The sequence below is a fragment of the Vespula vulgaris genome, chromosome 18, assembly GCF_905475345.1.
Source record: "Vespula vulgaris chromosome 18, iyVesVulg1.1, whole genome shotgun sequence".
Taxonomy (NCBI): domain Eukaryota; kingdom Metazoa; phylum Arthropoda; class Insecta; order Hymenoptera; family Vespidae; genus Vespula; species Vespula vulgaris.
Window position 1 is genome coordinate 765,644 of NC_066603.1, and position 26,857 is coordinate 792,500.

The 26,857-nt window shown below is 36.6% G+C and overlaps 3 protein-coding genes across 10 annotated transcripts in view; 1 reads left to right on the forward strand and 2 right to left on the reverse strand.

Annotated features, from left to right (window-relative positions):
- The first annotated feature begins 138 nt into the window (after positions 1 to 138).
- Positions 139 to 19,677, forward strand: LOC127070366 (dynein heavy chain, cytoplasmic). Of its 5 annotated transcripts, none has more exons than XM_051008211.1 (23): positions 139 to 471; positions 1,415 to 1,932; positions 2,016 to 3,110; positions 3,193 to 3,328; positions 3,407 to 3,780; positions 4,058 to 4,093; positions 4,856 to 4,927; positions 4,999 to 8,349; positions 8,438 to 8,832; positions 8,906 to 9,216; positions 9,317 to 9,405; positions 9,534 to 9,563; positions 9,701 to 10,847; positions 10,930 to 11,425; positions 11,532 to 12,147; positions 12,335 to 13,129; positions 13,229 to 13,430; positions 13,621 to 13,816; positions 14,938 to 15,055; positions 15,139 to 15,510; positions 15,603 to 18,365; positions 18,439 to 18,636; positions 18,704 to 19,677. In XM_051008211.1, the coding sequence occupies exons 1-23, from the start codon at positions 228 to 230 to the stop codon at positions 19,136 to 19,138; spliced, it is 13,989 nt and encodes a 4,662-aa protein (XP_050864168.1). In that variant the 5' UTR covers positions 139 to 227; the 3' UTR covers positions 19,139 to 19,677. The 5 variants fall into 5 exon arrangements, with proteins under 5 accessions (XP_050864168.1, XP_050864167.1, XP_050864169.1 ...); XM_051008210.1 differs by lacking the exon at positions 13,621 to 13,816 and adding an exon at positions 14,215 to 14,413; XM_051008212.1 differs by lacking the exons at positions 9,534 to 9,563; positions 13,621 to 13,816 and adding an exon at positions 14,215 to 14,413.
- A 567-nt stretch (positions 19,678 to 20,244) lies between these two features.
- LOC127070368 (sodium-dependent transporter bedraggled) overlaps positions 20,245 to 26,857 on the reverse strand; it is a 40,501-nt gene continuing 33,888 nt past the window's right edge. For 3 of the 4 annotated variants that reach the window (XM_051008221.1, XM_051008222.1, XM_051008219.1), the window contains 10 exons: positions 26,821 to 26,857; positions 26,420 to 26,673; positions 26,108 to 26,331; positions 25,873 to 26,029; positions 25,493 to 25,773; positions 25,280 to 25,411; positions 22,988 to 23,215; positions 22,628 to 22,825; positions 22,390 to 22,437; positions 20,245 to 22,285 (listed from right to left, as the gene is read on the reverse strand). The exon at positions 26,821 to 26,857 is cut by the window's right edge and continues 180 nt beyond it. In XM_051008221.1, coding sequence (XP_050864178.1) covers positions 21,398 to 22,285; positions 22,390 to 22,437; positions 22,628 to 22,825; positions 22,988 to 23,215; positions 25,280 to 25,411; positions 25,493 to 25,773; positions 25,873 to 26,029; positions 26,108 to 26,331; positions 26,420 to 26,673; positions 26,821 to 26,857 — 2,447 coding nt within the window. In that variant the 3' untranslated portion in view covers positions 20,245 to 21,397. The remainder of the gene's footprint in view (positions 22,286 to 22,389; positions 22,438 to 22,627; positions 22,826 to 22,987; positions 23,216 to 25,279; positions 25,412 to 25,492; positions 25,774 to 25,872; positions 26,030 to 26,107; positions 26,332 to 26,419; positions 26,674 to 26,820) is intronic. The other variant, XM_051008220.1, reaches the window with a different exon arrangement.
- On the reverse strand, positions 23,211 to 25,227 carry LOC127070376 (TNF receptor-associated factor 5). The gene has a single exon (XM_051008238.1). The coding sequence runs from the start codon at positions 24,861 to 24,863 to the stop codon at positions 23,427 to 23,429; it is 1,437 nt and encodes a 478-aa protein (XP_050864195.1). The 5' UTR covers positions 24,864 to 25,227; the 3' UTR covers positions 23,211 to 23,426.

Consider the following 26,857-nt stretch of genomic DNA (forward strand, 5'->3'; position numbering starts at 1 on the left):
GTTGAGAAAATCAATGAGAAGAAGATCGTAGGTTGGAAGAACTTAAGTTGGTACTCGTTTGGTGGCAGTTCGATCGTTATGCATAGATACTAGAAACGGATAACCCTTTTCTCGTCTTCCATTTTTTTAAGTTTGTGGCGCTGACAGTTCATTCTGAAAGCGGGGATCGAAGGATCGCCCGCTGAGGAACGTTTTTGAAAATACTTTGAGAGAGTGTAAGACTCGGGATGGGCGACTCCTTGGACGGCTCCGGGGAACCGTCCCCGGAGTCTCAAAATATCGCGATCGTTGATTATCACGCGTTCGCTAATTATCTTTGTAGAGCGGTTAAAGTTCTATCTCCTGATGAAGACGTGGTGCCACCCGCTTTTAACTTGGCACTCGAAGATAAGAATAATCAGGAATCCATAAGAAAGTTTATCGGAGACTCTCAGATCTGGGCACTTTTTATTCAAAGGGCTTCGAGTAAAGGTAAATTCGAACATTGAATTTTACGACTTACGTGCATGTACATATATGTAATATATACGTATATACATACATGTATACATATGCATATCTCTCTGGACTTTATGTATATATAAATATGTGTATACACCTAAGTATTGTCTATATGCATGCATACATATGCGTATACGTATACGTACATACATATGTATTTTATAGTGTAGAACCATTTCTCGAGGATGCCTTTTGTCCTTGTTACACGCGTTATCCTCCATTGTGTTGCACTTTTCAATGCAACGGTACATTCGTCGTAGGAAGAAAACGCTCATTAAAAATCAATGCATTGCTTGAAACGACATCCGTCGTTGACCAAAGTGATTTCATATATCTCTTTCTAAATTATGAGTCATACGCCGGTGAGAATCGATACACGCGTATATCGACAATCTACCTATCCTTTTCATCGTTCTCTCTGTCCTTTTCTTTGATCATATTGTCTTCTTTTTTTTTTTTTCTTATCGATCTTTCTCAGAAAAATTGCATGCATAAAATGTCGTTTTAATGTCGTATATCAATAGTATAATTAAAAAAAAAAAATGTTACAAAGAATTTTCAAGGCCGAATCCTTTATCTCATTTTATTTTTCTTTTTATTTTGATCGATCATTGAATGAAGATTACCGGCTAGAGGCAGCCATCTTTTTTTTTACGAATTATTTATTCGAAGAGTCCTTGACGTTATTATCTTTTTTATTGTACGTCAAACACTGACTTTCAAAAATTATCTACTTGCTTGGGTTTGTTTTTCTTTGCTGTTTCATTCAGAAGACGCGAAAAATTTTGCAAAACTTTTTTATATACAAAAAAATTGTGAATATTGTATGAAACAAAAAAGCAAATAAACATTTGATCGTATCGTGTTCTATTGCGTAAATTGAATCGATTTTTTGCTGCTATCTATATTTCAGAGGAAGATGGAGGAGAAGGAGATGAAGAAAAAGAAAATACATGTTATTATATATCAAATGAGATACACTTTAGTAATCCTAAAATGGCCTCCATAGTTCTAACTAAACGTGGTACCGTAGTTGAGGCTGATAAATCTATCCATTCTCAATTACGGTTGGTCACATTTTCCGATGGGCCACCTTATGAAACCTTGCATGCTATGAGTAAAACGATGGCACCTTACTTCAAGAGCTATGTGAAAGAAACTGGTAGAGCTGATAGAGATGGAGACAAAATGGTACCTTCGGTTGAAAAGAAAATAGCTCAACTTGAAATGGGTCTGTTACATTTGCAACAGAACATCGACATACCAGAGATTACGTTGCAAGTTCATCCTTTAGTAGCATCTGTTATCAAACAATGCGCGGAAGAAAATAGAAGACCAAAAGTTTCAGATTTTGGTGATAAAGTAGAAGATTCAACATTTTTAAATCAATTACAGAATGGTGTTAATAGATGGATAAAAGAAATTCAAAAGGTAAGATGCATTAAATATAAGGTATTAAAATTAATTAATATCGCATATAATGCTGTTCATTAAAATAATTATATACTATCTAGGTAACAAAGTTAAACCGTGATCCAGAATCTGGAACTGCATTGCAAGAAATTTCATTTTGGCTGAATCTTGAAAGAGCTCTACATCGAATTCAGGAAAAACGAGAAAGCGTTGAAATCTCTTTAACTCTTCGTATTCTCAAGCACGGAAAACGTTTTCATGCAACTGTGAGCTTCGACACGGATACAGGATTGAAACAAGCATTAGCCACAGTAAATGATTACAATCCTCTGATGAAAGATTTTCCTATCAATGACCTATTATCTGCGACAGAATTAGAAAGAATAAGAGCAGCTGTACAACAAATCTTCATGCATTTAAGAAAGATCAGAAGTACTAAGTATCCAATACAAAGAGTACTAAGATTGGTAGAAGCAATCTCTAGAGACTTAAGTCAACAACTTCTCAAAGTATTAGGCACGCGAAGACTCATGCACATTCCATTTGATGAATTTGAGAAAGTAATGAGTCAATGCTTCGAAGTGTTTATATCGTGGGACGACGAATACGATAAATTAACAGGATTATTACGAGATGTGATAAAGAAAAAACGAGACGAACAAATGAAAATGGTTTGGCGAATTTTACCAGCTCATAAAAAATTACAAACTCGAATGGAACACATGCGACGTTTCCGTAGACAACACGAACAACTCAGAACTGTCATTGTACGTGTACTTAGACCTACAGTTTGTCAAAACAATAATACTGCTACTATAGAAAATGCAGACAACGACAACGTAAAAGTAGAATTTGCCTTAGATGCTGCGGATGCAAATGCAATTAGTGAAGTTAATTTGGCATATGAAAATGTAAAAGAAGTTGATTGTCTTGACATTACCAAAGAGGGTGGAGAATCTTGGGAAGCTGCTGTGCACAGATACGAAGAGCGAATAGAACGTGTAGAAGCTCGAATCACGGCACATCTTAGAGATCAATTGGGTACTGCAAAAAATGCTAATGAAATGTTTAGAATCTTCTCTAGATTTAATGCCCTATTTGTAAGATCACATATACGTGGTGCTATTAGGGAATACCAAACACAATTGATTCAGAGAGTAAAAGATGATATTGAGGCACTTCATGAAAAATTCAAGGTGTGTGTGTGTGTGTATTAATCAAAACAATGTGAAATTAAAACGTATTAATATGTATCTTTAATACATTTGATTTATGTAGGTTCAATATGCACAAAGTAAATGTTGCAGAATGAGTATGGTTAGAGATTTACCACCTGTTGCTGGGTCTATAATATGGGTCAAACAAATAGATTATCAACTTACTATGTATTTAAAACGTGTTGAAGATGTTTTAGGTAAGCTGGAAAATGTTCTTGTGACTCCTTGATTCTTAAATAAATATTATTATTATTATTATTATTATTTTTTATCAGGAAAGGGTTGGGAAAATCATATAGAGGGCCAAAAATTAAAAGCAGATGGTGATAGTTTTCGTATGAAGTTATCAACGCAAGAAATATTTGATGATTGGGCTCGGAAAGTTCAGCAACGAAACTTAGGCGTTACTGGTCGAATATTTGCGATAGAAAGTATACGTTCAAGAACGAGTCGTGGGAATGTATTAAAACTGAAAGTGAATTTTCTTCCTGAGATTATTACTCTTTCTAAAGAAGTAAGAAATTTACGAAATCTCGGTTTCCGTGTACCTTTGGCTATTGTAAATAAAGCGTATCAAGCCAACCAGCTATATCCCTTTGCCATTAGCTTGATTGAGAGCATCAGGACATATGAGAGAACACTTGAAAAGGTAAGATATTTATGTACATGAACTATGATTATTATTATTAAAAAGTTTATTTTACTATTTTTGAATAACACCTTCCTTTTATTTTTCTCTAGAAATGTTCTTATTTTCTTGATATTTCTGTGTCATCAATATAAGTGTTATAATGATATATAGGGAAGTCAGTGCTTCAAAAATTCGAATAAAATAATAGAAAATGCTAGGGAATAGTGCCAGATTGAAGATTTTTTATATTAGATTTATTGACATTTCTAATCCCTTGGATCTCCAACATTTTTAGCTTACCAATCGGAGTCCCCACTGTCCCGCATTAAAGGTAGCCATTATATATGATGCTTCCAGGAACTATGCATCTTGCCTATATCTGCAAATATTTCTGTCTGCCTGCTTAGCTATTGTAGAAAAGTTTGTACTGTGCAAGATGAAATCGTTTTATTTTTATCAACATGAACGTTTTAAGGAAGATAGTCCCAATTCTTTTCAGTACAAGTAGGATGCTTATAGGAATATGCAGGAACGTGAATAATTATAAACATCGTTGTTTATTTGGTAATGGGCATGTACTTATTGCTTTCAACATATAATGTGACTTAAAAAAGATAAAGAGAGAGAGAGAAAAAAAAGCAAGGAAACAACTTAAAAAGTATTGGAAATTAATCAGAATTCCAAAAGTTTTCCAATATTTTGCCAGCTTTCGTAGTTGTTGAATTTATTGAGATATCAAATTTGTATTTGCTCTCTATAAATATTATTATAGAATATAATGGAAAGAAATATGAAGTTTTTTATTTATGCATATTTGAAAATAGATTTTTTGAATAAGTTATAACTACATTGGGTATTGATAATGCCTTAAATTGTGATATCAAGTATAATTTGTATTTATAAAATTAATATGAAGAGAATACTATGCCAGTATATCGCCAGTGTATATTTAAATATCTTTAAGTTTGCATTGTGCCAGTTTGTCCATTACTGAATGGTACTCAGTATTTAATGTCGTGAAACTGTATTACAGAAATAGTTAGAAGTATAAATCTTTTCGTATAATTATCATTGGTACGTATCTTTCCTACAGATCGAGGATAAGGCCAGTATCATACCTTTGGTTGCGGGTATGCGGAAAGATGTTTTATCGCTTATTTCTGAGGTGAGCTATATAAATATCATTTTGTTACGTGATTTTGTAATGCATTGTTTTGATCAATGTTATGTATTTAGGGCATTGCTTTAATTTGGGAGAGTTACAAACTTACTCAATATGTACAACGTCTGTCAGATGTAGTCGTCTCTTTTCAAGAAAAAGTCGAAGATCTTTTGGTTGTTGAAGAACAACTGGATGTGGATGTTCGTTCTTTGGAAACTTGTCCTTATTCTGCAAATACCTTCGCTGATATATTATCGAAGATTCAAAAGTCTATCGATGAATTGTCTTTGAAAAATTATTCCAACTTGCACATATGGGTTGCAAGATTAGACGAAGAAGTAGAGAAAAACTTAGCAGCAAGATTGGAAGCTGGAATTAAAGCGTGGACTGATGCTCTTACTGGTCGAAAAAAAGAAGTAGATTTAAGTATGGATACAGATGCACCTGCACAGCCGACACACAAACCAGGTGGCGATCCAAAAATTCAAAATCAAATACACGAAGTTAGAATCACCAATCAAACGATGTATTTATACCCAAGTATCGAAGATGCAAGATTTCAGATAATGCAACAGCTATTTGCATGGCAAGCTATTGTTACTTCTCAGATACGTCTTCAAAGTTCTAGATATCAAGTAGGTTTGGATAAACCTGAATCAGGTACTTACAGAAATTTACTTACTAAATTACCCGCTGGAAAACAACCATTAGAAGCTGCTTATGAGGCAGTAGAATCGAAAATGAAGGATGTGGCTGATTATGTAGATCAATGGCTACGATATCAAGCTTTATGGGATCTTCAACCAGATAATCTTTATGGCAAATTGGGAGAAAATATCAATTTATGGATGAAGTGCTTAAATGACATCAAAAAGACAAGGACAACTTTCGATACCTCGGACACTAGACGTGAATTTGGACCTGTTATTATAGATTTTGCTAAAGTACAGAGTAAAGTGTCTTTGAAGTATGATTCATGGCACAAGGAGACTTTGGGTAAATTCGGAACTCTTCTCGGCAACGAGATGGCTAGTTTCCACGCACAAGTATCCAAATCCAGAAGTGATTTAGAACAACAATCTATCGAAGCAGCAAGTACATCAGATGCAGTAGGTTTCATTACATATGTGCAATCTCTTAAACGTAAAATGAAAGTTTGGGAAAAACAAGTCGATATATACAGAGAGGGTCAAAGAATCCTCGAACGTCAAAGATTCCAATTCCCGTCTTCTTGGTTACACGTAGACAACATAGAAGGCGAATGGGGTGCATTCAATGAGATAATTAAGAGAAAGGATACAAGTATTCAAACGCAAGTTGCCTCTTTACAAATGAAAATTGTCGCAGAAGATAAAGCCGTTGAAACAAGAACGATCGATTTTCTTAGCGACTGGGAGAGAGGTAAGCCAGTCGAAGGTCATTTACGTCCTGACGATGCTTTACAACAACTTCAATTATTCGAAAGTAAATTTGCAAGGCTCAAGGAAGAGAGAGACAACGTCGCAAAAGCGAAAGAAGCTTTGGAATTGCAAGAACCAGGAGGTGTATCTACTAGCGAGGATAGAATGCAAGTAGTATTCGAGGAGCTTCAAGATTTAAGAGGAGTATGGTCTGAGTTATCTAGGATTTGGGCTCAAATAGATGAAACTCGTGAGAAACCATGGTTATCCGTCCAACCGCGAAAGTTACGTCAACAATTGGACACCATGATGGCTCAATTGAAAGAACTACCAGCCAGACTGAGACAATATTCTTCGTACGAGTATGTGAAAAAGATGTTGCAAAATTATACGAAGGTCAATATGCTTATCGTGGAATTAAAATCCGATGCATTAAAGGAAAGACATTGGAAACAATTGACCAAACAACTTAGAGTAAATTGGGTATTGAGCGAGCTTACTCTAGGCCAAGTATGGGACGTAAATCTTCAAAAGAATGAATCTATTGTAAAAGATATCATTCTAGTTGCTCAAGGCGAAATGGCGTTGGAAGAATTTTTGAAACAAGTAAGAGAATCTTGGCAAACCTATGAATTGGATTTGCTAAATTATCAAAACAAATGTAGATTGATCCGTGGTTGGGACGATTTATTTAATAAAGTGAAAGAACATATCAATTCGGTAGCTGCTATGAAACTCTCGCCATATTATAAAGTATTTGAAGAGGAAGCTTTAACCTGGGAGGAAAAATTGAATAGAATTAATGCGTTATTCGATGTTTGGATAGATGTACAAAGACGTTGGGTTTATCTCGAGGGAATTTTCTCAGGCAGCGCGGATATCAAAACTTTATTACCAGTGGAAACATCACGATTCCAAAGCATCAGTTCCGAATTTCTTGGTTTAATGAAGAAGGTATCTAAATCTCCTATGGTTATGGATGTTTTGAACATACCTGGTGTACAACGAGCTCTCGAGCGTTTAGCAGATTTACTTGGAAAGATACAGAAAGCTCTTGGAGAATATTTAGAGAGAGAACGAACGTCCTTCCCAAGATTTTACTTTGTCGGCGATGAAGATTTATTGGAGATTATTGGTAACAGTAAAAATATCGCAAGGCTACAGAAACACTTTAAGAAGATGTTTGCCGGTGTAACAGCTATTCTTTTGAACGAAGACAACACGATCATCACTGGAATAGCTTCGCGAGAAGGTGAAGAAGTTATTTTCCAAACACCGGTATCTACCATCGATCATCCAAAGATCAATGAATGGCTAACTCTCGTTGAGAAAGAAATGCGCGTTACCTTGGCATCGAGCCTTATGAAAGCAGTACAAGATATAAAACAGTTCAAAGACGGCAATATTAATGCACAAGCATTCATGACTTGGTGCGATAATTTCCAAGCTCAAATCATTGTACTCGCTGCACAAATCTTATGGTCTGAGGATGTAGAAGCTGCTCTACACGAGGCACAAAGTGATCCAAGTAAAAATCCATTGGAGAGAGTACTTCTTCAGGTCGAGGGTACTTTGAACGTTTTAGCAGATTCGGTACTACAAGAGCAACCACCTTTGAGACGAAAGAAGTTGGAACATTTGATCAACGAATTTGTACATAAACGTACGGTTACGAGAAGATTGATTGCTAACAAAGTATCGAATCCAAAAGCATTTGAATGGCTTTGCGAAATGCGCTTTTACTTTGATCCCAGACAAACTGACGTCTTGCAACAGCTTACAATTCATATGGCAAATGCCAAATTCTATTATGGATTTGAATATTTAGGTGTACAAGACAGATTGGTGCAAACACCTTTGACCGATCGTTGTTATCTAACTATGACTCAAGCTTTGGAAGCAAGACTTGGTGGTTCTCCATTTGGACCAGCTGGTACTGGAAAAACAGAATCTGTAAAGGCTTTGGGTCATCAACTTGGAAGACTCGTATTAGTTTTCAATTGCGACGAGACGTTTGATTTCCAGGTAAATTTATAAGAAAAGTATAAATACATACATACATATTGTATAAAAAGAAATTCTTGCATACATATTATTATATTTCTACTTGCAGGCCATGGGTCGTATATTCGTTGGTCTTTGCCAAGTCGGAGCATGGGGATGCTTCGACGAATTTAATCGGCTCGAAGAACGTATGTTATCAGCAGTCTCTCAACAAGTTCAGACTATTCAGGAAGCTCTCAAGAGTCAAATGGAAGGAAAGAGAGAAGGAACTCTTTGCGTAGAATTGGTTGGGAAACAAGTCAGAGTTTCTACGGACATGGCAATATTCATTACTATGAATCCCGGTTATGCCGGCCGTTCGAATCTGCCAGATAATTTGAAAAAATTATTCAGATCCTTGGCAATGACTACGCCGGATAGACAATTGATAGCAGAAGTCATGCTTTTCAGTCAAGGCTTTAGATCTGCTGAAAAATTGGCTTGTAAAATTGTACCATTTTTCAAGTATGTAGTAACATCAATACCTACAAAATAATCCTATTAATTACGTTCATTAACGTTGAAATTAATATTCCAGATTGTGCGACGAACAACTTTCCAATCAATCGCATTACGACTTTGGTCTGAGAGCCTTAAAATCCGTATTGATATCTGCTGGAAATGTTAAACGCGACCGTATTCAAAAGATTAAGGAAGGCATGCACGGTCGTGGCGAAACGAATATAGATGAAGCTTCTATCGCGGAAAATCTACCAGAACAAGAAATCCTAATTCAATCAGTTTGTGAAACAATGGTACCAAAGTTGGTAGCTGAAGATATTCCATTATTGTTCAGCTTATTAAACGATGTATTCCCTAACGTAAATTATACTCGTGCTGAAATGAAAGGTACGTAAAAAAAAATATATATATATATATATATATATATAAAATAGATCATTGAAATAAACCAATCAAAATACTATATCTTATTCTCTTTTTTTTCCAGGCTTAAAAGATCAAATTAGAAAAGTTTGTGCAGAGGAGTATCTTGTGTGTGGTGAAGGTGATGAACAAGGAGGAGCCTGGCAAGAAAAGGTAATTTATTCGTTTTTTATTTTACTGATAATGCTAGTGGATAATGATATGCATGCAAGGGATTTCTTAAGTTATAGTTCAGGTGCACACATTCTAATGCTTAAAATTTGTACTTCATGCATACTCAGGAAATGATAGGCGAAACTTGGATAGAGAAGGTGAGATCTAAGTATACATGTCTAAGTAACGTTATTATAATTTTATATATATATGTGTGTATATAGATATGTGTGCTATTTTGATTTAATTTATATTATATCAACAATTATTATATCTTCGTAATTTTTATACGTAGGTTCTTCAATTGTATCAAATTTGTAATTTGAATCATGGCTTAATGATGGTTGGTCCAAGTGGTTCAGGAAAAACGATGGCTTGGAAAGTATTATTGAAAGCCTTAGAACGATTCGAGGGAATAGAAGGAGTAGCTCACGTTATTGATCCTAAAGCCATCAGCAAGGAAACATTATATGGTGTTTTAGATCCGAACACGCGCGAATGGACAGATGGTTTGTTCACTCATATTCTTCGAAAAATAATTGACAACGTGAGAGGTGAAATAAATAAGCGGCAATGGATTATATTCGATGGAGATGTAGACCCTGAATGGGTAGAAAATCTTAATTCAGTCTTAGATGACAATAAACTGCTTACATTACCAAACGGTGAACGTTTAAGTTTACCTCCTAACGTAAGAGTGATGTTCGAGGTACAAGATTTAAAATATGCTACATTGGCGACAGTTTCTCGTTGTGGTATGGTATGGTTCTCCGAAGATGTCCTGTCAACGGAAATGATATTCGAAAATTACATGTTACGTTTAAGAAACATTCCATTAGAAGATGGCGAGGAGGAGCCTCTTAGCAAGAAAACTGCAGAAAAAGAAGATAGCGTTTCACCTGCATTATCAGTACAAAGAGAAGTTGCTAGTATTTTACAAAGTTATTTTGCACCAGACGGCTTAGTGGTAAGATGCTTGGAATATGCTATGAAGCAAGAGCATATAATGGACTTTACAAGATTAAGAGCCCTTAGTTCACTTTTCTCGATGTTGAATCAAGCTGTTCGCAACGTTTTGCAATATAATCATAGTCATACTGATTTCCCATTGCCAAGCGAACAACTGGAACGTTATATGCCAAAATGTTTGATCTATGCATTGCTTTGGAGTTTTGCTGGAGATGCTAAATTGAAAGTTAGATCGGATTTAGGAGATTTTATCAGATCGATTACGACTGTACCTTTGCCGGCACAAAGTAACATTCCAATTATAGACTTCGAAGTAAATATACACGGCGAATGGCTACCATGGAGTAACAAGGTACCTCAAATCGAGGTAGAAACGCATAAAGTTGCCACACCAGATATTGTAGTACCTACTTTGGACACCGTAAGACACGAAAGTCTGTTGTATACGTGGTTAGCCGAACATAAACCTTTAGGTACGTTGTATTTACTGATTTTATTTGTTAGTTAAATATTACAATTATCAATTTATATTAACACCATATTTTTTGCTTGTAGTACTCTGTGGTCCACCGGGTTCTGGAAAGACTATGACTCTCTTCTCTGCTTTAAGAGCCTTACCTGACATGGAAGTCGTTGGCCTCAACTTTTCTTCGGCTACAACTCCTGAATTATTACTTAAAACGTTTGATCATTACTGTGAATATCGCAAGACACCTAACGGCGTTGTACTGTCTCCCGTACAATTAGGAAAATGGCTAGTTTTATTCTGCGATGAAATAAATTTACCCGATATGGACAATTATGGAACGCAACGTGTAATATCGTTCTTGAGGCAGCTCGTTGAACATAGAGGCTTTTATAGAACAAGCGATCAAGCATGGGTCACGTTAGAAAGAATTCAATTTGTTGGAGCTTGTAATCCACCAACAGATCCAGGCAGAAAACCGCTCAGTCATAGATTTTTACGACATGTACCGGTTATTTACGTCGATTATCCAGGAGAAACTTCTTTGAAACAAATTTATGGAACATTTACACGTGCTATGCTCAGGTAAGCTTAACGAGCTTAACGATTACATATGCATTCAATTATCGCATATGATCCTTTGTCGGGTATATGATAATATATGATTAATATCTTTTAAATCATGTTGCAGACTGACTCCTTCTTTGAGAGGCTACGCAGAACCTTTGACAAACGCTATGGTAGAATTTTATTTAGCCTCTCAAGAAAGATTCACTCAAGATATGCAACCACATTATGTTTATTCTCCGCGTGAAATGACACGTTGGGTACGTGGAATTTGTGAGGCTATAAGACCTTTGGATAATCTTTCAGTCGAAGGTTTAGTTCGTTTATGGGCACACGAAGCACTCCGTCTTTTCCAAGACAGACTCGTAGAAGATTCTGAACGAGCATGGACGAACAAAAATATCGACACTGTAGCTATGAAACATTTCATGGGTGTGGATAAGGAAAGAGCTTTGACTAGACCGATTTTATACAGCAACTGGTTGTCGAAGGATTATGTACCTGTAAACAGACAAGAATTAAGAGATTACGTTCGAGCCAGATTAAAAGTATTTTATGAAGAAGAATTGGATGTTCCCTTAGTTCTATTTGATGAAGTTTTAGAACATGTTTTACGAATCGACAGAATTTTCCGACAGCCTCAGGGACATTTGTTACTTATTGGTGTCTCTGGCGCTGGTAAGACGACTCTGTCTAGATTCGTAGCATGGATGAATGGGCTTTCCATTTTCCAAATAAAGGTATATTACTTTTTTGTCTCTCTCTCTCATTTTCTTTCTTTTTTTTTTTCTTTATCTTATTTATATTTTATATATATATATATGTGTGTGTTTGTGCGTGTGTGTATATATATATATATATTGTTCTCTTTGTTCATTTTTTTATGGAAATTTTATTAACGTTAAAACGCCTGATCTGATTTAAAAGGTTCATAATAAATATACTGGTGAAGATTTTGACGAAGATTTGCGTCAAGTATTAAGACGATCCGGTTGCAAAGATGAAAAAATAGCTTTCATTCTCGACGAATCAAACGTTCTAGACTCTGGTTTCTTGGAACGTATGAACACCCTGTTAGCTAATGGCGAGGTACCTGGATTGTTTGAAGGTGATGAATATACGACTCTTATGACTCAATGTAAAGAAGGAGCACAACGAGAAGGTCTAATGTTAGACTCTAACGAAGAATTATACAAATGGTTTACTGGTCAAGTTATGAAGAATTTACATGTTGTATTTACAATGAATCCAAGCACCGACGGACTCAAAGATCGTGCTGCTACCTCTCCAGCATTGTTCAACAGATGTGTTTTGAACTGGTTTGGAGATTGGTCAGATAATGCGTTATTCCAGGTTGGCAAAGAATTTACTAGTCGAGTTGATTTAGAAAGACCATCGTGGAAGTGTCCAGATTTCTTCCCTTCTGTCTGTTCACTTATTCCATCTCAACCATCACACAGAGATGCTGTAATAAATGCATGCGTTTATGTGCATCAAACATTACATAAAGCAAACACAAGATTAACTAAGAGAGGTGCCAGGACAATGGCAATTACTCCTCGTCATTATCTTGATTTTATTAATCATTTCGTTAAATTGTATCAAGAAAAAAGAAGCGATCTGGAGGAACAACAATTGCATTTAAATGTTGGATTAAGTAAAATCGCTGAGACGGTCGAGCAAGTGGAAGAAATGCAGAAGAGTTTGGCAGTCAAATCTCAGGTACGTTGATACTCGATCGATGAAAAGCATACGTGTCTGTTGTGTTAAAACAAACAAACAAATTGAACTACTTGATTCGACGATATTCATTCATTCCAGGAATTGCAAGCTAAGAACGAAGCTGCCAATGCCAAATTAAAACAGATGGTTAAAGATCAGCAAGAGGCAGAAAAGAAGAAAGTACAGAGTCAAGAAATCCAACAGCAGCTTGCTATACAAACGGTTGCTATTAATCAAAAGAGAGACGATGTTATGGCCGATCTTGCACAAGTGGAACCAGCTGTTATTGATGCACAAAATGGTACGTTCCATTTCTACTTTACAAAGATTATTTTCATCGCCATTTTGATTAGAAAACATACATTTTTTTTATTATTATATTACTTACCGTTGTTTCTTTTCTTTTTTTTTTTAATTGATTATTATTATTACTATTATCATTTACGTGTATTATGCACGATCTGTGTTCGATCGATTCGCATCGAATCTAGCCGTGAAGGGGATTAAACGTCAACATCTCGTCGAAATCCGATCTATGGCGAATCCTCCAGCTATCGTAAAGCTAGCGTTAGAATCGATTTGTCTTTTACTCGAGGAAAATGCTGTAGATTGGAAACAAATTCGTACAGTTATAATGAAGGACAGCTTCATACCCACTATCGTCAACTTCAACACAGAAATGATCATGTAAGAAGTTCAACTACGGATCTGCTGAATGTACAACGCGCACGTGGAAGATTAATCCAAAAAGAAGCCGTATTATAACTGCTTGATATATGTTCTGTTTCTTCACCATACTCCTTTGTTAATCATAGTACACGTATTAATATACATGCAAATCGAGGATTTACACAATATACGAGATACGTTGACTTGCTTCGATTTGCATACGTATTAATGCTTATCTTGTCTTTTGTACATATTACATGTTATATTGTTTGTCTAACTTATTCGTAGGTCTGTCAAAATGAAAAATCGTGGTTTTTTAATTACGACGCTTACTCCCCATAATCTCGAATAACTTATCTAATGTGTCTAAACGTTTTCTTAGTACTATATAAAATTGTTTCGTGTTTTTCGTATAGCCGTGAAATCTATAAAGAAACAGCATTTAGTCGAGGTTCGCTCTATGGCGAATCCACCAGCTATTGTGAAGGTTGCATTGGAGTCTATCTGCTTATTGCTCGGTGAAAATGCCAGTGACTGGAAATCTATACGCGCGGTCATCATGAGAGACAATTTTATCAATACCATTGTCTCTAATTTCAGTACTGAGGATATTACGTAAGCATGCTTCAATGTTTGTTTCCTTCACTAAAACGGTAAATTTCTAACGAGAATAAATTAGCTAACATATTAATTGTATATAATAATTACGTTTTATGTAACACTAAATCAAATCATGATTTTTATTTATTTATTTTTTTTTATTACTTTATATAGAGAGTTTTCTATCCAAATTTCATAAGACGGAACGTGTATGTTGATACGTTTTTCTCATTCATTATAACGTTCCTATATACTCTTGTACACCTCAATTATGCTGAAATTATTCGAACAATTAACATCCAGTAATCTGACTATTTCTGACGCAATAACAATACACATTATCACGAATGTGCAGAAGTCTTTCATCTTGTGCTTGCACGCCAGTAATTTCCAAATATAATTGTTACTAATCAAAAAGTTATATGTTCATTATGTTCGACTAACGCACTACGTTATATGTGATCGTTTAATTAAAATGAAAATTTATTACGTATCGCGGTTGAACGCGAGGTATTATATTTAACACAATATTTGTGTAGTGACGAGGTGAGAGAAAAAATGAAGAGTCGATACTTAAGCAATCCTGATTACAACTTTGAAAAAGTCAATCGTGCTAGCATGGCTTGTGGACCTTTAGTAAAATGGGCTACTGCACAGGTAAATATGAATTTTTGATATTGAAACAGATCAACGAATTGTTTTTATTTCATAGCTTTATTAATACGATTAATATGTTTCAGATTGAGTACGCTGATATGTTGAAACGAGTTGAACCATTGAGAGAAGAACTTCATTCTTTAGAGCGACAAGCAGAAACGAATAAATTGAAGGGAGAAGAAGTGAAGAATTTAATTGCCCAATTGGAACAAAGCATAGCATCGTACAAGGAAGAATATGCTCAACTCATTTCTCAAGCACAAGCTATTAAAGCTGATTTAGAAAGTGTACAAGCTAAAGTAGATCGATCGATTGCTCTATTGAAATCCTTGGTTATCGAAAGAGAACGTTGGGAAGCAACTAGTGAAACGTTTAAGAGTCAAATGTCTACTATAATCGGTGATGTGTTATTGTCATCAGCGTTCCTTGCATATGCTGGGTATTTCGATCAACATGTAAGTGATATGCACGATCCTTTACGTTGAATACATATACGATCGATAGATCTCAAATAAATAAAGAAATAAATAAATAAATGTTTTTACAGTATCGTCAAAATCTATTCACTACGTGGTGCCAACATCTTCAACACGCGAATTTGCAGTTCCGAGCGGATATTGCTAGGACAGAGTACTTGTCTAATCCAGACGAACGTTTGAGGTGGCAAGCAAACGCATTGCCAACCGACGATCTTTGCACGGAGAACGCTATTATGTTGAAACGATTTAATAGATATCCCTTGATAATCGATCCTTCAGGACAAGCAACAGAATTTATAATGAACGAGTTTAAGGATCGAAAGATAACGAAAACCAGTTTCTTGGATGATTCCTTTAGAAAAAATCTGGAGAGTGCGTTACGATTCGGTAATCCATTGTTGGTACAAGATGTGGAAAATTACGATCCGATATTAAATCCAGTATTAAACAGAGAACTTAGGAGAACTGGTGGACGAGTGCTAATAACGCTCGGAGATCAAGATATCGATCTTTCGCCTTCCTTTGTAATATTCTTATCGACGAGAGATCCCACGGTAGAGTTCCCACCGGATATCTGTTCTCGTGTTACCTTCGTCAATTTCACCGTCACTAGAAGTTCTTTACAAAGTCAATGTCTCAATCAAGTATTGAAAGCCGAACGTCCAGACATCGACGAAAAGAGATCTGATTTGTTGAAACTTCAAGGAGAATTCCATTTGAGATTAAGACAACTGGAAAAGTCATTGTTGCAAGCATTAAATGATGCCAAAGGAAAGATCCTTGACGATGATTCTGTCATCACGACTTTGGAGACATTGAAACAAGAAGCTGCTGATATTAGTAAGAAGGTGGAAGAAACTGACAAAGTGATCGCAGAAATTGAGACTGTCTCTCAGCAGTATATGCCATTGTCTCAAGCCTGTTCAAATATGTATTTCACGATGGACAGTCTCAATCAAGTACACTTCTTGTATCAATATTCTTTAAAAATGTTTTTGGATATATTTACGTCCGTTTTGTCCCAGAATCCTAGATTAATCAACATATCGGATTATACACAAAGATTATCCGTTATTACCAGCGATCTGTTCTCCGTCTGTTACGAACGAGTTGCTCGAGGAATGTTGCACACGGATAGATTAACGTTCGCATTACTACTTTGCCGTATTCATCTGAAGGGCATAGCCACTGAATCGACTTACGATAGCGAATTTACGTTCTTCCTAAGAGGAAAAGAGGGTGTATTGAATATTCGCGCACCACCGGTACCCTATTTAAGTTCGGAACAGCAGGAAGCGATGATGCGTATAAGCATAAGACTTCCAGCTTTCAAAAAGCTTGCGGAGAAGATACAAGAGAATGGCGATTTTGCTGCATGGTTGCAATCTCCAACGCCAGAGACTTGTGTTCCCAAACTTTGGGAAGAAGAAAAACCATTGTCACCGATCGGTACTGCTATGCATCAATTATTGATAATACAAGCGTTCCGACCAGATCGAGTAATCGCAGCTGCATCTTTAGTCGTGATATCCGCACTTGGAGAATCGTTTATGGCTGCAGCAGAAATAGAACTCGATTTTGCTTCCGTCGTAGAGAATCAGCTGAAAGCGACGGTCCCGGCGTTACTTTGTTCCGTGCCAGGATTCGATGCTTCCAGCAGAGTCGACGATTTAGCCGCAGAATTGGGTAAACAAATAGCGAGCATTGCCATTGGCTCTGCCGAAGGTTTCAATCAAGCTGACAGAGCTATCAACATGGCTGTTAAAGCTGGTAGATGGGTAATATTGAAGAACGTACATCTGGCTCCGCAATGGTTGGTTCAGCTCGAAAAGAAACTCCACAGTTTGCAACCACACGCCAGTTTCCGTTTGTTCTTAACGATGGAAATCAATCCGAAAGTACCGGTGAATTTGTTAAGAGCTGGTAGGATCTTTGTCTTTGAACCACCTCCTGGCATAAGAGCAAACTTACTTCGAACGTTCAGCACGGTTCCAGCGTCTCGTATGATGAAAGCACCCAACGAAAGAGCACGACTTTACTTCCTTCTTGCATGGTTCCATGCTATCGTTCAAGAACGTCTTCGTTATGCTCCTTTGGGATGGGCGAAGCATTACGAATTCAATGAGAGCGACCTTAGAGTTGCCTGTGATACGCTCGATACTTGGATAGAAACCACAGCTATGGGTAGAACGAATTTGCCACCAGAAAAGGTACCTTGGGATGCTTTGGTGACATTGCTGTCTCAATGTATTTACGGTGGTAAGATCGATAACGATTACGATCAACGACTCCTGACATCATTTTTACGAAAACTCTTCACTCCGCGATCGTTCGAAGCAGACTTTGCGTTGGTTGCTAACGTAGACGGAGCGCAAGGAAGTCCAAGACATATTACAATGCCAGATGGCACGAGACGAGATCATTTCCTTAAATGGATAGAATCCTTAGCCGATCGACAGACTCCTTCTTGGCTCGGTTTACCAAATAATGCTGAAAAAGTACTTTTAACGACAAGGGGAACCGATTTAATATCGAAGTTACTCAAAATGCAGCAATTAGAGGACGAGGACGAATTGGCGTACTCCAACGAGGAATCATTGGTTACTCCTAGAGAGGCAGAAGCTGATGGTCGTCCATCTTGGATGAGAACTTTGCATAATTCAGCGTCCACGTGGTTGCAATTGTTGCCAAAGAATCTACCAACTCTTAAAAGGACAGTGGAAAATATCAAAGATCCTCTCTATAGATATTTCGAAAGAGAAGTTAACAGCGGAGCTAAACTTTTACAAGACGTTATTCACGACTTGGAAGATATTGTATTAATTTGTCAGGTATGTCAATCGCGTTCGAGTCCAATCACTTGTGATAAAACTATGATAAATAATTTTCTAATTCGTCTAACAGGGCGAGAAGAAACAGACGAATTATCACAGAACAATGTTGTCCGAACTCGTCAAAGGTATTTTACCAGGTGGCTGGAGAAGATACACCGTTCCACGAGGTTGTACTGTGATACAGTGGATCACTGATTTTAGTCATAGAGTATCCCAATTGCAAGAAGTTTCACGACTGGTTTCACAAGGTGGAGCCAAAGAGATCAAGGTATGTCTTTCTTCTCTTCGCGTTCATGTTATTCGTTTAAACAGTCTGATATTTAATTTATCAACAGAGTTTCCCTGTTTGGCTCGGTGGTTTGTTAAATCCTGAAGCTTATATCACCGCGACACGGCAATGCATTGCACAGGCTAATAGTTGGTCTCTCGAAGAGTTACAATTAGATGTAACGATTGGAGATGGAGATAACATAGCCACGGATGATTGTTCGTTCGCAGTGACTGGTCTGAAATTACAAGGAGCACAATGTAGAGATAATCAATTATATCTTACTTCCACTATTATGACAGATTTGCCAGTGACAATGTTAAGGTGGATCCGATCCTCTACCGAGGAAGCTAGAAAAGGCAAATTATCTTTACCAGTATATTTAAATAGTACTCGTACGGAATTACTTTTCACAGTTGATTTAAATATCGCTCCTAGTCAAGACCCGCACAGCTTTTACGAAAGAGGAGTAGCTGTGTTAACATCTACTGCTTTGAACTAATTTTAATTTATATTTTCTTTAGTTCAAATCGTGTTTAGAAAACACTTTCGCTGCTATTATAAGCAACGATAATACAATTTATTTCAAATTATATATAGTTGTCTTAAAAGACAGAATAATAATACAAAAGCTTGTAACATTTTAATAATACTAATTATAATATAAAATATGTAAATTCCACGAAGCTGTTGGATGTAACTTTAAACGTGCAAAAGATAAAACTATTTAATGCGCCCAGCGTTATTAAAGAAATAAAAGCGTATTTATAAAAAAAAAAAGAAAAAAAAAGCAATGTTTTAACAAAAAGGTTGTAATATATATTTCGCTTCGTTTTTATATACATTCTTCTGCTGCTTTGGGAAATCGTTTGCTCTAACAAAGTTACATTATGTTGCTCGGATGTAAGTAATAAAGTAACTATAATATTTATATTGATAATTGAATGGTATATTTAAAGAAGTGTGTATGTACATACACCCCACACACAATGAGATTGTACGTAGGGTATTTTTATTGAGCGTTGCAGCCGTTTTTTTTTTCTAAAGAATAAACAATAACCGAATAACTTAGATTATAACGAATCAATTTCACAAGTATGGCCTATTTGTAAAGTGAAACACGTACGTTTCTTTTATACGTTAGTTACTATATTTAATAGTTGTAAGATTTATTCTGTTAAAAAAAAAATTATCAATGTTTTAATAGAATTGAAAAAAAAAAAAATACACAAACATATTTTTCTTAAAGAACGATTGAATGGCTGCATCGCTTGAAAAGAATATCCTACCATTCAGTAATAAGTCTCTACATTACCGCGACTCATTTGCTTTATTTATTTATTATAATATAAGTGTCTCTTATTTAATGTTTAAAATTATTAAAATGGGTTATGAATGTTGCAAGTTTTTTACTATTTTCGCAATCCTAGATATTTAATAAATTAATAATTAATTGTCAAATATTATATTGATTGTAAAGTTTTTATTTTTAAACATCCAACATATATCTGATATATATATATATATATATATATATATATATATATATTTTTATTTATATACATATATATTTATTAGGAAGAGCAACAACACAAACAACTAGAAAAATTATAAAAGAACATAAAAACTTTATTATGGTCCATTATGTCAGGTATAGCAGTTACATTTATTTTATGAAAAGCTGATAGATTATTTATGATATTACACCACTATAAAGGAGTTATGTACTTAGCGATGCAACTTCTACGCGCTTCTGTTCTTTTTCTATGAAAGTCTTGACTTGAAACGGAGGTCTCTCTCGTACGAGTGTATATTAATTTAATTACGATATGAATCTATCAAATCGCTTCTATTGTAATTAATGATTGGAGAGTTTTCAAAGGAAATATATAATACATATTAATGAATGGACGGACTATACACTCGTAGACTCAAATATATATATCAGGCTTTAAAAGATATATTTAATAAGTAGTTGGTTGGCCCGCATCCTAAATTAAGTCATAAAATGCTATATATATTTACAGTAACGAATGTTTCAAAAGAATAAAAAAAAAAAAGAAGAAGAAAGAACAGAAGAAGACGATTATTATATTACAAAAAGATATCGTTTGTACGAGCTCATCTGCGATGCCAATTAGTAAGAAAAAACAGCATGATCTCAACTAAACTGCAATCACGTGAAAAAATAATCCAAGTCCAACAGTATCTTTGCAGAAACGAATGCGAATGTTCTAAGGCCTAGAAAAACTTGATTCTTTTTTTGCTCATAGAAATAAAGACCAGAATAATCTTTACGTCAAGGAGCTAGGCAGTAATCCGCTAAAATAATGATTTTTCTTGAACACACTTTTATATTTCATGAACTAATTAAACATAAAAGCTATTAGATCTGATTTTTTTTTTTAAACGATCGTCCAACATAACTGGAGGAGACTAATCAAGAATGATTCGTACGTGTTTTCGTAAATCATTATCGACACGACGGGACACAAGAACGCGTTTCGAAAGAGAAAGAAATAAATACTACGAAGAGAATACGAATGAATTACAATCCGAAAGAGAAAGACGCAACGAACATGGATTAATTTACATAGAAAGCGGCCCAAGTTCTGAACCGGAGAAGAGTCCTTCAGAAAGAAAGTCGTCCAAAGGGAAAGATGATCGTGATGGGAATAACGAGGAGAAGGTATTGCCACGTAGTAAATAAAGCTCGAACGAATGAGGGAGAAGGGATACGTAGGTAAAGAGGGGCCGAAGTCTATATCACAGAAACGGAATTTTCCATTTCGTCCGCAGTCTTCTTGTCTTCGCGATCATCGTCGACGTGTTCGTTGGGGACTAGAGAGACGTCCTTCGGAAGGACCAAGGAGTCTTGACCGATCGGCGCAGCGGCCTCGACTAGATTCTGAACGGACACCGCCGCGGTCGGTTCGTCGTGACAGAAGCTTCTACGTAGGGACTGTTGCGTTCGAGCTGTCCCCCTTCTGATACTACTTCGCAAAAGATTTGCCACGTCGGCTGCCGTGAGATTCGTGCTAGCAGAGGTTAGAGAATTGCTGTTGCTGACGTTACAGCCTCTGCTACGAGTTCCTCTCTCCAAAGTGGAATGAGTACGTTCCACGGTGATTCTTCTATTACCGTCTAACGAATCGATCCTAGTCATCCTATCGATGGTATTTGGCCTGTGTCTTTCATCAATACCAACTACAGTCGCGGATCTTCCGTTGCGACCACTTCTAACGTTTGTTACTACTACGTCTGGCCTAGACTCGTTGTTCATGTGTATCGAAACGTCTCGTGCATGGCTATTCTGATTCATTTCGACCAGGACCGTAGCATAATCAGGAGGCGGTGGCTGCAACGCTGGCCTTTGCCTTGGAGCGCTACTTTCTCCAAGGACATTGGCGATACGTCTGACGCTTCTTCGAAAACTTTGTCGTAACATCTTCGCTATTCTCGCACCAGTTGCCGTCGTGTAACTAGGTGGTGGAGTATATTTCGGTGGTGGATCTTCAAAAGGTACATCCGTCGTAGTCGGTAAAATACCATTTCCATGAATACTGGTACTGGTGTCGTTACCAATTTGCGTATGAGCATCCGCCGGGTCGTCTGTTTCAAGAGCCGGACGATAGAGTAGCTGGATTCTCTGCGAACGAAATTATAACGAATTTAATTTGAAATCGTAATTGTCCATTGAAAGAGTATTTTTCTATCGTTTATTATTATTATCTCATCTCTACGAAAACTTACGCCATTGCACTGATCGCAGTGACTTACGCTAACTTCCACTTGTTCGTTCTAAAGTTAGCAATAACAAAGAAATCATTTGGTCGCTTTAAAAGATTATATATATATATATATATATATATATACATACATATACATAGATAGATAGATAGACAGATAAATAGACAGACAGATAGATAGATAGATAGATAAGTAGATAGATAGATCAGATATAAACGGAGTTTAATAATATTACACTTACGTCGAATATATCGGGCGGACCATTATTGAGATATCGACAAGTTTGGATTATTGCCACAGCTGGGATCGTTAATATTGGAATCAATTGAATCGCCGCACCCAATTGCCTCGCCCACACGGCCCAATAATCTCGACTCGTACGACGATACGAATAGAGCTCTCGGAATCCGTTGTTTTTGAACACGGTAATACTGAGTACCTGTTGGATAATACAGGGATAATTAGTTTACGAAACCACTCGATTGTTCGGCTTATTTTAAATGGCATTTAATTATAAGTGCTTTAATAACGACCGTGTTAAACGATTAACGGTATTTTACTGCCACTTATAAATATTAAATATGCAAGCTCACTAACGAACCATTAAAGTCACAGGTAGAATAACGTTCCACGTGAAGGACAGAAGTGGGCCAGCCCAATGTCTGAGACATCGTCCCGTAGGTGGAAATAATTCTGCAACGACGGCTTCGCCACTGTGAGGTCGTCCTCTTACCGCAAACACAGCACCGACTTGTACCAAGTACAGAACCATTATCCACCATGCCCCACCGACCGTATAGTCCAGATAATACACAACGTAAATGCCCAACTATAATGGAAGAAAAATAGAGAGAAACACAAAAATAACAGTGTCAGTACGATTATGCAATGGAAATTATCCGCATAACCGATCGATACGACCGGACTACATTTTTCTTTTTTCCTATTCCCTCTATACGTATGTATATGTATATATGTATATTTTTTTCCGCTTTTTTTTTTCTTCATTTTCGTTAGATAACTGATAGCATTAGGATGATTTATGCAACTAAAGACGGCATCGAATCACTAGTTTTTACGTCCTTCACTTGAATCTCGAAAAACATAACGTCGTTCTTCGTATATCCTGAATATCTAGCCAAAGTTGTGTGAGGGATGAACATATACAAGCCAGACTCTTTATCAGGCTTCTCCTTCGTATCGTTTTGCTCACGTCTAACACTTTTCACGATCTTTCTAAGATCGTTCGCAGGATTTTCTTGATCTTTCAATATTACCGTAGCTCGGAGAATACACGGCCAATCTAACAGAGGATCCCATTTTCCGTTTTCGACTTTAAGGCATCCTATAACGTGACGATCTTTCCATTGACCTATACCGTTAAGAAACAATTCCATTCTAAGAGTATACCCATAATCTTTGTTCAAGAAAATCGGACTATAAATCGGACTATCGTCTTCCTTCGCTTCGTTCATCTTCTCTTTGTATCTATCAATTCGCCATAAAAGTCGACCGTTAGTCGAGAAGGGTCCAAGTTCTCGTAGGCAACACTTGCATTCTCTGTCGCTATCTTCCAAAGTATTTACCTTCGAACTACTATCTTTGATAAGTTCCTCAACGTACTTCAAATTCTCTTTGGCTTGAAACCTCAAAGCTTTTATATCCTTTCGTTGCTCGGCGGTCGTATGAAAAAGTTCACGAGTTTCCTTCCCGGTCGACTCAATTCTCTCGCAAAGTTCTTCATATTTCTTCACAAGGTCCTTCGAATCCTTACATCTCATCTCAAGCTCTAATTTCAGATCATGAATCCTCTTTAATTGCTCCTGCCAGATTCCACTCACAAGTATACTCTCTTTCGCAACGAACGTCTTCAAATCGCTCAGATCCTTGGCCCAATCGTCGAAAAGTTTCTCGTGCTTCTTTTGTTCGTCATCCAAACCCGTCTGCAATAATTGCAATTGTTCCGATATCTTTTGAAAACTCATACAAGTGCGTTGCTCCATGTTGTCACAACTCAATTCAAGAACGTTTAATCTCTGATCCAACGTGACATTGTTTCGACGAGTCTCCTCCATCGATTCTATCGTATTTAAACGCATCATATCCAGGACCTCGTGTTTACGATGCAGGACGGCAAAGTTTTTCGACATAGTCTCTGTCAAACGTTTACGTTCTTTCTCCGCTTCATTGATAGCGCCACGTAACAATGTCAATATCGATAAAACCTTTTCCTTCCAGAGAGAATCACGCGGATCTGCTTTGATCTCGCTACTTCTCTTCGATATTCTCTTCGAGCATGATCTCTCGTGTATCTGCATATTTCTTCTCGGCACATACACTCCACATTTATGAGGACATTCCTCGAGCACAGCACCACAATGTTTAACGTGTTCGGGCAAATATCTTTCCTCCAAAAATTCATTACAAAAATAACATGGCACGCTTCGACGTACCACAGCATGCGCATTGTTATTCATCTTTAATTGTAATACCAACGTCGTCGTAATACTGCTCACGCTCGTGACACACCATCGAAGTGGAACACGCAAGCAAGGAACTGATAAAAACTATCTGAGCAAACGAAAGATCGTCTGATACGGCCTGATAAAGATGCCTCGTAAAGAGTTAACGATATCACCAACGATGCACGAGTTAAACATTACGATTCGAACTTGATATCGCTTAAGCACGGTTATATAGTTCATTCCTCAAAATAGCTTCGGCTAAGTCATACGATTATGTGTAATTTGTGTCTCATCGTGATGAGTAAAGATTAATAAAATTTCGGCTTATCTTTGGAAACTATCTTAAATTCAACGCACCTGTGTGTATCTTCTTCTTTTTTTTTTTTTTCTATAAAGATAAATAAATTAATCAATTGTATTGTATATACCTCCGTTGCCATTGGTAAACCCAATATGTAAGCACAGGCGCAGCTAAAAAACGTGATAGTAGTCTCCCATAATTTCATCATCTTCGTATTGATAGCCATTATACCAGTTATCACACAGTGCCATATCGCAAGCTATAACGTTAAGAATAAAAATGATAATAGAAAGACGCGTCTGCAATGAACAATAACACGCGTCACGTGAACTTTAATCACCTGTTGAGCTATTCCAAATAAAATGAGAATGAAGTAGAACAATACAGCCCAGAATGGTGAGACTTGCTCAGTCCCTAGCAAGGCTAGAGTGGCAGGTACTAATTCAGTGGATAATCTCAATACTTGATATCCAGACTCGATCGAAACATCAGCACCTGGTCGAGTAACTCGTTGACCAACCAAGAAAGATGCATGAGACATAAATCTTTCTGGTGTGCTAGTGTACCACGATGGTGCTGGTTGATTAACGAGTCGCATGAACGTATATCCCGATATTCTCTCTAAATGCAAAAATATGAAAATATTAGCTGCCGATATATCGTACATATAGATTAATTTTCTTATAGAATTTATTTATTTAAAATATGCCGAGTATTTACCGAACGAACTTGTTGTGTAAATATATCCATGATGTTTGAGAATTTGTACACAGGTGTTCGCTAAAAAGGCAGCGAGAAGCAAAACAACAAAAGTCAACACCACGACAAGACTGGTGTCTCTTTGTAAAAGATGTTTATGCTTGTTATGCGCTGCTATCTAAAATAAGGATATTTAAAGATAAAAAAAAAGAATCATAAAAATTTTTATTTCGACGATCAATTGATTTTGATTTACCTGCATAGCAGCTGCTCCAAGCAAACCCCACGTAAGGAAAACCTCAGTAGAGGCAGCCACCCATGATTTACCGTTAATGAAAAATTCATTCCAAACAGTGGCAGGAAACAGCTGATGAATGGAACCAGGTGGTGTCAGCCCAAGTAATTTGGTACAAAGAATTAACGTACCAAACACAGGTACTAATGTAAAAACATATACCACCTTTCCATATGATCTCAAACCTAAAAAAAATATTCATCGAGAATTGGAACCAAAAAAAAAAAAGAAAAGAAAAGAAACAAGATTTACAAATGAAATTCTCTTACGTACCTTTACTTAACGATACAAATACGATCATCCAAACGACTGCCAAATTAAATGCCACTTGGAATTTCAACGTAACAACGCCAGGATCGGGTTCGTTCAAATGATGCCTTTGTAAAACAGCACCACTGAAATAATCCGGAACCGTCTCGTATAACTTATAGGTAGTACTACTATTGTGCGTAGGTCTACTGTCTTCTCGATACAAGAGAAACGGTTCTGCCCATCGATACCTATCTTGCTTCGTGATAAACGAATCCCTAGAGAGTAAAGATGATCTCGTTATTAAAAATAATCGATGAGCTTTGATCTCACGTTCGCGTCGATGGACTATTATCAAGAAATTTCTTTGTTTTTTCTTATTTTTTTTTTTTTTTTATTATTACCTAAAGAAACTGTCGATTTACCTGAAGTATACGAACATCCAAGATACACCCACTATAC

Coding starts and splice junctions, on each gene's coding strand:
- LOC127070376 (XM_051008238.1), bottom strand. CDS start 24,863: ATGAATAACAATGCGCATGCTGTGGTACGTCGAAGCGTGCCATGTTAT.
- LOC127070366 (XM_051008210.1), top strand. CDS start 228: ATGGGCGACTCCTTGGACGGCTCCGGGGAACCGTCCCCGGAGTCTCAA. Junction 10,848..10,929: donor AGCCGAACATAAACCTTTAG/GTACGTTGTATT, acceptor TTTTGCTTGTAG/TACTCTGTGGTCCACCGGGT. Junction 15,056..15,138: donor TAAAATGGGCTACTGCACAG/GTAAATATGAAT, acceptor AATATGTTTCAG/ATTGAGTACGCTGATATGTT.